The 12859-nt window shown below is 38.7% G+C and overlaps 1 protein-coding gene across 6 annotated transcripts in view; it reads left to right on the top strand.

The window, feature by feature from the left end:
* Nucleotides 1-12859, top strand: part of adgrl2b.1 (adhesion G protein-coupled receptor L2b, tandem duplicate 1) — a 136320-nt gene that overhangs the window by 119839 nt on the left and 3622 nt on the right. For 4 of the 6 annotated variants that reach the window (XM_084732756.1, XM_084732754.1, XM_084732759.1 and 1 more), the window contains 4 exons: nt 2681-2849; nt 4411-4539; nt 6816-6912; nt 8658-8783. In XM_084732756.1, coding sequence (XP_084588882.1) covers nt 2681-2849; nt 4411-4539; nt 6816-6912; nt 8658-8783 — 521 coding nt within the window. The remainder of the gene's footprint in view (nt 1-2680; nt 2850-4410; nt 4540-6815; nt 6913-8657; nt 8784-12859) is intronic. The other 2 variants (XM_084732757.1, XM_084732758.1) reach the window with 1 other exon arrangement.

Below are 12859 nucleotides of genomic sequence, written 5' to 3'. Positions count from 1 at the left end.
GGTTCCTGCCTTTTTAGTTCATTTTATGATTTCAGTATTTGCACTACGCCGGGTTATATTGCCTTTTTTATTTCTTCATAACTGCATGTTTGACCTTTGGTATGTCTTTGCTCCTGTGCTGGCATAGTTTACAGGCTTCTTCCTTGGAGGAAGATGGACTAAACCACAAGCCTTGTAGATTTAAAGATGGTAAAAAGGGGAAAAAAGGACCCCCCCAAAAGAATCTTTCCGTTTGCAGTGGGTTGCATATGCTCGATAAAGCGAAGAAGAAGTCTCTGTACATTTCTGTGCCTGGATTCTTGTTCAACAATATGTTTGAGGGCCAGCCAACACATGTTATGTGGGCGCATGATTTTTAGGATTTTGATCCAAACCCAAAAACAAGGCATTGAATTGGGTTTTCAGGTCTGTTTTTAGCACACAGAAAGCTGCATTAACGGATGCTGGATTTCACACTTTACGCTAAGAAGTCAAAACTCATTAACTGTCATTAATTAGGGTCTACCTCAAATCCTCTTTGTATTTAGTTTCTGTGTCAAATGTGGCAGCTGGTTAAAAAAAAAAAAAAAAGGTGAAGTAATTGGTTGAATTTTGTGGGATCATTCAGACAGAGAAAATAGTATTCCTTTATATATGTGATTGCTTTAGACACTAAAGTTTTTAACGTAATCTCGTTTGTTAACCCTCCAGGCCCCAGCAGAACAGCTGCAGCTCACTGCGAATCCTCATTTAAATGAGCATTTCCCTGCTCAGTCTCAAAAAGAGAAAGAAATTGACAATCACAAGTTGTTTTCATCTGAACAAAACACAATTTCCTCTTTAATTTGATACCAAATATGTGGCATGTGTAGCTTTTTAGACATTGATATTTAAAAAAAACTAAACTAAAAGTAGCATTAAATGTGCTCTAAATAGCCATGATGAAATGAATCTCAGCCAGACTGAAAGAACAGAACTAACTAAAGCAATGTTACAAGAACAAACAACAGTAATGTAGGTAGTGTTTTTGGCAATTTATATGAGAAAAATGGTTGAATTTATATTAAGTCATGCTCTAGTCAGTCCTCTCTAGAGACTCTTCAGCACACTTCTTGAAAACAGCGTCAGTTTCCAATAGTGAGGAGGAATTATGATGAATATTTCCACTTCTGGTTATTAATGACAGCTTTAAGTATCTACAACAGAAAGCCCAGGACTATTTTTATGTGTTTTAATAAACTGGGGATGATTATAAAAAGACAGTATAGTATAGTATATATTTGTCTTACCTTGCTGTCATTGTATTGTATTATTTATATAAAAGTTCTGTGAGATTCTGTTATTTTTTTCCCTGTATATGGCTAAATTATTATTCTCATTTTATTTTGTTGTATTGATATTCTTCTACTTTGCCCTGTATGTCACTTTATATAAATCATTAATTCTGGAGAACTGTGACAAAACCGTATCTTCAGGGCATTTTAATTTTTACTCTTCAATTATGCTGGGAAAATATGTTTTAAAAGGTCAAACTCTTGGCTATTAAACCTTGTCACAGGCCAACCACATAGTGACTACATTTTTTATTAGACAGCATTTTTTGCGGTTGAGGACTTTGAGGAATTTCGTCAACTCAGTTAGAAGCACAAAATCATTTTGACACAGAGAACACTTCTTTCTTTCTTTCTTTCTTTCTTTCTTTCTTTCTTTCTTTCTTTCTTTCAGAAACCTGGGACATTTTCATAAACAATATATTTTAAAATAAAGATGATTATTGTGGAACATTTTTACACCTATGTTATGTTATTATGTTTGAAGGCTTTTGACACATTTTTTAATTGTTTGAAGTCGTGAATTCTTGTCTGAGACAACTGTGTTTTCTGGCACAGGGCAAGTTTCAAAATTAAAAAAAAAATTAAAGTGAACCAAAACATTTTAAAGATTACATATGTTTCATACATGTAAATAATTAAAGAGACATTTTTCACCCCAAAAAACAGAATTGGAGTGTCGGTAGTGATATGGTAGGACATGTCCCAGTTCTCAAAAATGGGTGACATATTTGTTGTATATGTTTACATTTGCGTTTAAGTTTCTACGTTTGATATTTGCCCAGTTATCAGACTTCTGTTGTCAGTTTTTTCCGATCTCATTTCCACTGCTGTTGTACTCGTACAAACGTGACGAATAAATAAATAAATATTTTGAATCTTCACACTTTAAAAGTCCACTCAGCCATCGCTCTGAACACCGCCTCTCGTCTTTCTCTCATGCGATATGTCGTCGTCCCATTTCTTCTCTCCTCTGCATGCATCGCTCTCAGGGTGGCTCACTTCTCTCTGGTGTATCGATAACGACCAGCCGCCGTCATTGAAAGTGACTGTGAAGTGATCTTATTTCCTCTAGGCTTTCCTGGAAACCTGCTGCGTTTGCAGTCTCTTTAGCCAACAACTCCAAGGAAGACCAAGGAAATATTTTTTGACTCGGTGTCAAATACCGAACGCACATTCACTCTAAAAGTTTGTATCAGCATTTATACACTATCCTGCCGCGAAAAGGAAAAATAGCAAATGAGGGTGTTGCTTTTTTTTCTTTTTAACAAGCTGCTGTCCGGGAGGGAAACGTCAAGCCGAGCAGAGATGATACCTGCTGCAGTTTTGCCGTTGCGCTCGTTATTATCGCTCTTCTTTCTCTTCCGCAGGTCGTGGGTGTTGGGAGCGTTTGCCCTACTTTGCCTGTTGGGGCTCACGTGGTCCTTCGGCCTGCTTTTCCTCAATGAATCCTCCATCGTGATGGCGTACCTCTTCACCATCTTCAACACTCTGCAAGGGATGTTCATCTTCATCTTCCACTGCCTTCTTCAGAAAAAGGTACGATTTCATCCCTTGTCATTCTCTTGAAATGCTTGTTAATCTTAATCAGTTAAACAAGTAATATGTCATTTACTGCATCTTGCAGCCTCATAAATGATTAGATTAGATTTAGATGACATGCTTTATTGCCATAGCTTGTTACACACAATAAAATATGATTTGGCAGCAATCCACTCCACTTAGCAACACATAAAAATAAATGTAAAAGAAATAAGAAATACTTATATGAAAATAGTTTTATAAATATGGCACACAATATGAGGATAAAACATCAGTCAGTTATTGCAATTACTGCTTTAGCAGCTGCAGTTTGATGTGAAAGCAGCATGTTTCTCACTGGAAATTATTCACTGTAATCATAAATGTCAATATAGTGATAAAAATACACGTTATCTTTATTCATTTCCTTCAAAGTCTTTACTACATATATTATACAGACAGGGATGTATGCTTGAACTCGACTAGTTAGGGAAGTTTTACAACCACGAGGTGCTAATTGTAGTTATATTTGTAAATTGAATATTCTTTGGTTTTTTGACTGTTGGCTAGACAAAACGAGAAATCAGAAGACAGATCAGACGACCACGGAAGCTGTAATGACATTTTTCATTAATTAGACCAAACAAATAATGAATGAATCAAAAAAAACAAAACAAACAAAAAAATTACTCTCATTAAAATGAAGCTGAAACAATAAGTTGATTAAAGCTGGGGTAGGCCTTTAATTTTTAGCATCATGTAATTCTTTTCACGCAAATTGTCTTTGTTTCTGCTCTTCAAATGTGAAGATTCGTTGCGTTTCTTTATGTTATATTATACTTTTGAGGTTTTGGGGTTTTCGAGTGTTGATCTGACAAAACAAGACATTTTGAAAACATTGCCTCAGGAAACTGATCGGCTTTTCCCCCCTGATATTTTATAGACAAAACAATTAATTAATCTGCAGATTAATTGCTAATTAAATTATCATTATTTGCAGCTTTACACGGCGCTGCCAAAAATCACCTATTTCCTTCCAAATCTATTTAATCCTTGTAGTGCAGGTGTGCATGTGTAAATATTTATATTGTAACATTTCGTGATATTTATTCATTCTCACTCGTATCAAAGGGCTTCCTCTCTACAATAATTCAACAAGTTATCACAGTGTTTGTTATCCCCATCCATACAGATGTGGCATTTAAACTGCTGTCAGCTGGGTGGCATTTGATAAAGATTTGGGATTTGCATCTCTCATCGGGGGCGGCGGCGCGGTGGTGTCGTGGTTAGCGCTGCATGTTCTCCCCGTGTCGGTGTGGGTTTCCCCTGAGTGCTGCTGCTTCCTCTCACAGCAAAGACATGCAGGTTAATTGGCCACACTAAATTGCCCAGAGGTACGAATGTGAATGGTGTGAAAGCGACCTGTCCAGGGCGTACGCCGCCTCTCGCCCAGTGTCAGCTGGGATTGCCCCGCACCCCCCGCCCCGTCAAGGATAATATAGCTAATAGTGGATGGATTGTTCTCTCTTGTGTCGCTGCCTGTCTGCTCAGTGTGTCCTGACCTCTTGTTTCTCTGCAGGTCCGCAAAGAGTACAGCAAATGTTTCCGTCAGTCCCAGTGCTGCGGTGCGCTGCCACCCGAGGGCCCTCACAGTTCAGCCAAGACGGCCACATCTCGATCCACGGCCCGCTACTCGTCCGCAACACAGGTACGTGAACGCCACGGGGAGTCAGACATATCAGGTCAGGGTTTAGAAAACCATGTGTGAAATGGTTTGTATGTAAATTAATTTCAGTTAATTATGTGTCAGTGTCCTTTTTTTATTTGAAAAGGGAGAATGCACATTAATTAACATTAGGATGAATAAAAATCAACCTGAGTTAGCTAAAGGCTAGTTTCTAGCACTCCCTTTGCCAAGAAGTTGTTAGGCACCTTAGAATAATAATAAAAACGTATTTTTGTCCTTACTGTTTACTTCTTTAATGGAAAAAGCTGTGGTGATATTCTTTTGTTGTAATTGTCAACAAATCCCAAAATTAAAAAGCAATTAATACAGTTAACAAGTATTTCTCTGTGTAGCCAAAACCTGGTACACAGCAGCTTATTCCTCTGTCCCATAGAGCTCCGCTGTTTTTCAAAAACTCATAAAAACACAGCAGTACTTTGACACTGTAACACGTTCCTTCATTATAATAAACATGAGCACTGTAGTTTATTTTGAGTCGATCCCAGATACACCATTGTGGCAGTGTAAATACTCACGAGAGCAACAAATGTGTACTCATTTGCAGCTGAAAATAGTCCACTAGAAATGCATTATTTACTCCAGCTTGAGTAATGTTTGTAAAAAAAAAAAAACTACAATTCCCACATATTTTAGGAAATTACTGAACCTTATTTTCTGGATGAAAGTATAGATTTGTGCCTCTTTTTTATTTTTTGATAATTCATTTTATTCAACTTATATAAAGTTTTCAACATATTACAGTAAATGAATAAAGACCAGGTAACAAAACAAAAAGAACAAAACAAAACAAATGTCTGTACATAATATAGTAGTTAAAAGTGCAGTTTATAGTTTTAGGAGATGCATTTTTAACTCAGTCTGTGATATATGAAACTGCAAACACTACAACTATGTTCAGGGAAAAAGGCCCCTGATACACTGAAAAGTTACAATTTAACTTTTTTACATTTTGTGTAAAAATATATATAATATACAAAGAAGCATCTTCTGCACCTCTGTGCACCACCTATCTCTCTCAGATCTATTTTTAACCACTATGCTCATGCACCTTTAACCTTAATTTAAAAAAATAACTATACCAATAAAGTAAGGGAATAAAAGGGGTGAGGGGGAATGCAAAGTATAAATATAAATAAAATACTACAAAAGTATTACATAAATTAAGTTGTACATTTTCAGGAAAAAAAGGAAAAGTGAGGAGTATTTTCATCCATTATGTTTCTTTCTTTATAAACATTAAATATTGAGCCCAGGCTTCATAAAACTTCCCTTGATAATTATTAGTCCTTGCAGTTAAAGATTCAAAAGAGGCTATGTCCGTCATTAATTTTAACCATTCATCAAAAACAGGCTTTGTCTTGCTCTTCCAATGGCGGAGAACAATCCAATAAAGTCTGCCATTTTTAAAGATTTATGTCTGTAGGGACAAATGGCCTTGTGGCTGAGAGTCACAGAAAGGAAGTCTGAAAGTACGGAGAGGTGGACTGACACGTTGTTGGTTTTTATCTTTTCATAGGTTTGCTGACAGTAAGGGGAATATAGATACCAGCTTTAGTGAAAACCTTTTCAGCTGAAGTTTATTATTTTAAAGCAGAGTCTTGATTTTTTTTTTTTTTTTTCCAGCTTAACACACAGTTTGAACATTGAAACAGAAATTTCAGTTACTTAATTTCAGGCTTTGTTATCAAGCTGTTAGAGGTTAGGTTAGGTTTTATGTCAGGGAATGTTAGAGTAAAGTATGGGGTCGGGTCACCATTTAAATATTTCTTTGAAGTTTCTTTTCATGCAGTACCTATTATCGTGGTTGGAAGAGCTTTTTGAAAAGAAAGATACTGAGAATGTTATAACTTGTGAGAAAATATACGATTAGACGTACATGTCTCTAATCTCTTCTATGGTGACTTTGTGAGATCTATGTTAAGAGCACTTCTGGGAATCTGGTGGTGGTTTCTGGTTTTACTGTCCAGGGAACAAAGAGCTGCTCAGGGCCGATGTCTCATATTACAGGCTGTAAGATTCTTGGTGGATTCATTCTTGTTATCGGCTGGATCAATAGCCCGTGCTTTGTTTTACCGCGGCATGACCGTGTCATCAAGCAGCGGGTTAGTTGAGTATACAAGTGTAGGTTTGAATCACGAACCCACGCAGCCAGCCACTCAGTCCTCAGGGCCAGAAGCCTTCCATAACAGTGGCACCATGTCGAGCCCTGATCAATGGTTGCTTTTCTCTCTACCCAGAGCCGCATCAGGCGGATGTGGAACGACACTGTGAGGAAGCAGTCGGAGTCCTCCTTCATCTCGGGAGACATAAACAGCACCTCCACACTCAACCAGGGTAAGCAAGCGTTTCTTCCAGATGAGACACATACACCCGTTCTCTTTGTGATGAAGAAGCTCTGAGTTCACGATAAACACTTCAATGGAAGCAGCTTACGCCACGCGGCTCGGAAAAGAGGAAGATAAAACCCGATTTAATGTTTTACACTCTTAGAAATAAACGCTCCAAAACAGCTCCTCCTGAAGGACTGAGGTTTTACCCAGAAAACCCTTTTGAACCCTTTTATGGAGAACGGTTTTGGCAAGGGTTCTTTGTAAGATCCCTTCTCATCCGAAGAACCCGTTTTGGAGGAAAGAGCTCTTTGAGGATTGTTCCTTAAAGAACTCTTTTGTCAAGGGTTCTTTGTGCCATAATGTAAAAGGGTTCTCAGTAAGGTTCCCCAGTCAAGGTTCCCAGTAAACCCCCTGAGTGTTCTAGATAAAAACCCTTGCAATATAAAAAGGTTCTGGGTAGAACCCCCTCAGTATGTTCTAGATACAACATGTAGAATATAAAAAAAGGTTCTCAGTGGAACCCCCTGAGTGTCCTAGATAAAACCCTTACAATACAAAAAAAGGTTCTTGGTAGAACGCCCTCAGTATGCTGTAGATGAAACCCTTGGAATATGAAAAGGTGTGTGTTCTAGTAAAAATCCTCACAATATCAGAAGGTTCTCAGTAGAACCCCTGAGCGAGTTCTTGATAGCGTCCTTAGAAGATTGAAAGGTTCTGGATAGGTGGAACCTTTATAAAGGGTTCTGTGAGGAATCAAAAACACTTCTCTCCCATGTGGATAAGCCGAGGAACCCCCCATTGTTCTAGTTAGCACCTTTATTTCTAAGAGTGTATTTTTATTTAGACATGGTGTTACATGGCGCCTGCGAATCAAAGTTTGCAGCGTGTTCCCTGCACTTTGGTGGATCATGTGAAAGACGAGGAACAGAGACAGAACAGTGACGGCAGGAAATGTTACTGATGAGGACTCGAGTTCAGATGTAAGCGACCCAGACTGTGCAGCCGCCTCCCAACTCATCTTCACCCAGGAGTGATTGTCAGCGTGAAGGTAGGGGTTGGGGGAAATGAGCAAAGTCAGGCTGAGGTCAGAGCAGATTTTGGGAGGGATCCCGGCATCATGAAGCTCAGGCTCTAGCCCCTGCCAGAGCAGATTTGGCTGTAGTTATGAATTAGTTTAGATGATTTTTTTTTTAAATAAAAACACACGCCAGCGCAGAGTTTCTCAGCCATCCGTCCAAATAAATAACTGAGGGAGGATAGTTATTACATTCTTGAAGATTTACACAAGCACGCTGACGACGATGATAGGGATACTGTATTATTCAGGGCGGGCCATTTAGACATGTTTTGTCTAGTGTCTCGACTGGATGAGTTTGTTTAGATGAATTTGTCTCACGTAAACACTGGAGTTGATTGTGTTGCTAGGCTTTGGTCAACACTTGTCGTAATAATATTGTTTGTCAGTTACATCGACCGAATGTTTGGGTAATGTCTTGCTCTGACCAGCGTTTCTATGGCGTCTTTTGTCCATAATAGAAGGCAGAAGGATCGCAGGTCATAAATCTTTTGCGGTCAGTTGTTGGACAGCGAATGTCAGTGTTTGTTTATGTCGACAGCTACCCAGCACACCACCACAGACCATGAAGTACAGTACAGTACCTCCTCGAGCTCTTTTTCCTGAACTGTTTTTTTCCCTCCTGATTTTTCTCCCTCTTTCTCTCTCTCCTCTCTCTCTTCCTGTTATTTCAGGGATGACTGGCAACTACCTCCTAACTAACCCTCTCCTACGAACCCACGACACTAACCCTTATAACAACCTGCTGGCAGAAACTGTGGTGTGCAACACTCCCTCTCCACCGGCCTTTCACTCCCCAGGTGCACATCCACCCTCCACCTTTACTCTTACATAGATTTGTTTTGTTTTGTTTTTTAAGGCAAAAGTTTAACAATTTGGAAAATACACCTTTTTGGGAGATGATTAATATAACTCTCATGTCTGTATGTTAAATATTATGCAACAGCAAGCAGCCAATTAGCTTAGCTTAGCATAAAAACAGGAGAAAATGAACAGCTAAATCCACCTACAAGCATCTTTAAAGCTCACTAATTAGTGCATTATACTTAGTTTCTTGAATTTGTACCAAAATCGAACTGTAAAAACAGCAGGTTGTTGTTTAATAGGAAACAATTAGATGAAACAGCTGGTCTAGCTTAGTCAGGCTTGCCAGGTTAGCTGTTTCAGTAACAAAATCTGCCAACCTACATCTCTAAGCCTAACTAATTAACAAATTGTATCTTGTTTGTTGAATTTTGACCAAAATCAGACTATAAAAATAACAGGTTGTGGTTTTATTGGAAACAGTTGGCATAGGAAACGAGCCTGTCACTGTCAAGCTCTCAAGTCTGATAGAACAGTGCTTGGCTAGCCAGGGTGGGTGTTTCATTAAAAAAAAACAAAATCTGCCTACCAGGATCTCTAAAGCTCACTATTTAAAAAAATCAACAAAAACTGTAAAATTAAACTGTTGTCTTTTTTTTCTTTTTCTTTTTTTCTTTTTTACAGCTAGCCTGATTCTGTCAGGCTAGGCTAACCATGCTGGCTGTTTCAGGAACAAAATCTGCCTACCAGCACCTCCACAGCTCACTGTTTGATATATTATACCATTATATCATGATACATTATATAATATATATATATATTTTAATTGGTAAAAACAACAGGTTGTAGTTTTATTTGAAATAGCTAGCTGAAACAGCTAGCCCGACTCCAGCTAGCTAGTCTGAAAGAGCCAGACTAGGCCAGCCATGTTGGCTATTTCAGTAACAAAATCCACCCACCAGTACCTCTACAGCTTGCTATTTAACACGTTTTACCTTGTTTGTTGAATACGTACCAAAATCGAACAGTAAAATCAACAAAAACAGATTGTGGTTTAATGGGAAACATGCTGGCCAGGTTAGCTGGTTCAAAAACAAAATCCACCTCCCAGCACCTCTAAAGGTCACTAATTAACAGGTTGTGCCTCGTTTGTTGAATTCATACCAAAATCGAACTGTACAGTTGGCATTACCTGAAAAATCTAGCCTGACGGACCCAAACTAATAATTTTTGTAACTATATCTACGTTTAATGCATACAAAAACAACAAATCAGGTCAGAGCCTAGAAATAGTTCAGCACATAATAATCCCCTGTAAAACAGTGAATTATTGTTTTTACATGGATTAAACAAAGGAGACATAATGTGTCAGGTTTAGTATGGTTGTAGGCAGATTTTGTAGCTGTTTGAACGAGCCAGGCTAGCTGTTTCCCCCTGTTTCCAGTGTTTGTGCTAAGCTAAGCTAACCAGCACCTGGCTGAAGCTTTATATTAAACAGACAGATAGGAGAGTGGTATCAGTCTTCTCTTACCTAAGTGTGTCAGATTTATTAAAGACATGAAAAATGGTTTTCGTTTTAGCTCTGACCCAGCATGCATTTAAACTGTTGAGAATAATTATTCTAGATTTGCCATTTGTTCTTCTTTATTCACACCTCCTCTGTATTTCCAGTAGTTCTTATCTAGGCAAGGTTCTCCTTTGTAAACACAGAAGGAGATAAACTCAGAGACGTCAATGCTATCTAATCTCGTCTACTGAGCAGTCGTATGGGAATTCCTCTCTCCTGAATACTGTATGAGCTTCACACATCGGTCCACATCATTTATGTTGTTACCCTGCATTCATGGATGTTGAAATCTTTACATTTTCTTTAAATTATTTCAATTTAGATCGATTTGAAACATGTCAGTGTTTATGGTGACCTAGTTCCTCTCTGGCAGAGCAAAAGAAACCCAATCAAAGAAAAAAAAAAACACAGAAGCTCATGACGCAATGCGGGCAGAGTCATAGCCCTCAGATATTCAGAGGCATTTGATGATAAAAGAGAATATACAAAAACAGCAGTATGGAGAAAGTGTGTAAGGAGAGGATACTCAGTAACATATAGCTTTAACCCACCGCAGTCATCACGGTCTTGTTTTGTGCTGCGAGCTCGCTTACAGCACAATGAGAGCACTTCACACTCAGAGATAATGAAGCAGGGTTGGGACCAAACAATGTCTGCACAGAAAATCAAAGACTTTTTATGAATTTTCCTTTTTTTTTTTTTGAGTGTGTGTGTGTGTGTGTGTGGGTGTGTGTGTGGGTGTGTGTGCGCGTGAGCTCAGCAGCAGCCGAACAGCTCAGACAGCAGCAGTATATATGTATGCAGACAGCTTGTGCTTTTTTGCCCTCAAATGTTTACCGGCCTAATCATGGTAGGATAATTGCATGTTAACATGGGAGCACCAGAGATACATAAAAAAAAAGAAACAATATTTAATCAGCAGGTAATTTTGAATGTAAACACCCTCTACCTGTAGAAGCACTTCTTATTTTTCTTCCCCCTGAGGCAAACCGCTGTACTTAACCGTGCTCAAACACAGGAGTAGATCAGGAAGTGGTGACAAAAATTCAAAGCTCTAACATATGGAAAATAGTTTGAGGAGACCCGGCAACAGTATGACACACAAATGTCAAAACCTGGTGTGAAGATCACCAACCATGTATGAAATACGCGCAGAGAGGCTGTCAAGTTTAACATAAGCTTTTTGAAAATTTCGCCTGCTATAGTCATTACATTCAGCTCCTGGAAAAGGATGAGCGTGTCTTCTATTATAAGTGTATTAATACTAAGTAATACTCTGCAGATGTTCATCCGATGCAGTAAAAATCGGTAAGGAGAACATCTTGGATGAGCCTCTGCTGGAACGGTTCCCAGAGTGCAGCTGTCGCCGTGTCCAGTTGAATTCTGTTCACATCATTTCCCCTCGCTCCCGGTAGACAATACCTGCCTGCAATAAAATCACAGCCTGCGCATAAACAAATGCAAATTTGGAAGTAGTAGGGTCTATTCAGAGAGAAATGTCTAATAATCCCCCCCCCACTTATTTTTTTTTTTGCCCTTTTGCTCTCTGTGCTCCTTCTTAGAAATGTCTTTGATGTTGTTTTTAGCTTTTTTTTTCTCTCAGTTTCTAACATCCATTTTCTGACACGTTCGCTCGAAACCTAAGACTGCAGCTTTCTGTGTGCCTGTGACGACATACCCGTTCAGCCTACAAAATGTCAGCCTTTCACTTACAGGCTCACAGTGTACCCAGAAAATAAAATCCTCATATCAAATCAAACTAGCCTCCCTTCAGTTTCATCTGCTGCAACTTGAGCTTAATCATCAGGCTGCATAAAATCACAATGTAAACTCTGTGGACCTAGGAGGAGGTCGATGGTGAGGCCAGCAGAAGGAAAACTACTGTGCATCAGTAGGCCACATACTACAGAAGTAAACCCCAAAGCTAAAAAAAAAAAACAGCATATTTTGGAGTATGTGCCAGACAAACAGCTGACTCCCACACACACACTTTTTGCACTTGAACTTTGGTCAACTTTCATATTTCCTGTATTTTGATATGCTACATGCTTGAAAAGTTTGAGGATGGCTAAAAGATGTTGCTGGGGATGCTGTTAAAGCAACAGTCACATCTTAAGTTAGCTAATGTTAGCAAATCACTAGCTAACAATTGTTGTAGATTAGCTAGCAGGTTAGCTAGCATTCTACTAATATCAGCTGTCAGATGGAACTAGCTAGCTAACAATTTAGAGTTTAGTAAATTAGGTAGCTACTAAGGTAGTGTCTTGCTCCAGAGCAAGCTTACTAAGTGGTAAAATTGCTAACATTAGTTAACTTAAAATGTGTCTATATATCTGGACTTTGCAGGTAGCGGGTCAACATCTTAAAAATTTGTTTTTATTTCCAGCTTTGCTAACATTAGCTAATTTAAGATGCGACTGTCTGTCACTTTTGCAGGTCTCTCAGCAACGTCTTTTAAGAATCTTAAAATTTGGTTTGCTAGACTGTTATTGGAGGTCAGAGCAA

This window comes from Lutjanus erythropterus, chromosome 12 (assembly GCF_056507025.1).
Source record: "Lutjanus erythropterus isolate fLutEry1 chromosome 12, fLutEry1.hap2, whole genome shotgun sequence".
Lineage (NCBI taxonomy): Eukaryota > Metazoa > Chordata > Actinopteri > Lutjaniformes > Lutjanidae > Lutjanus > Lutjanus erythropterus.
Note: the sequence above shows the minus strand (reverse complement) of the source record. Positions and strands in the feature narration are given on the sequence as shown.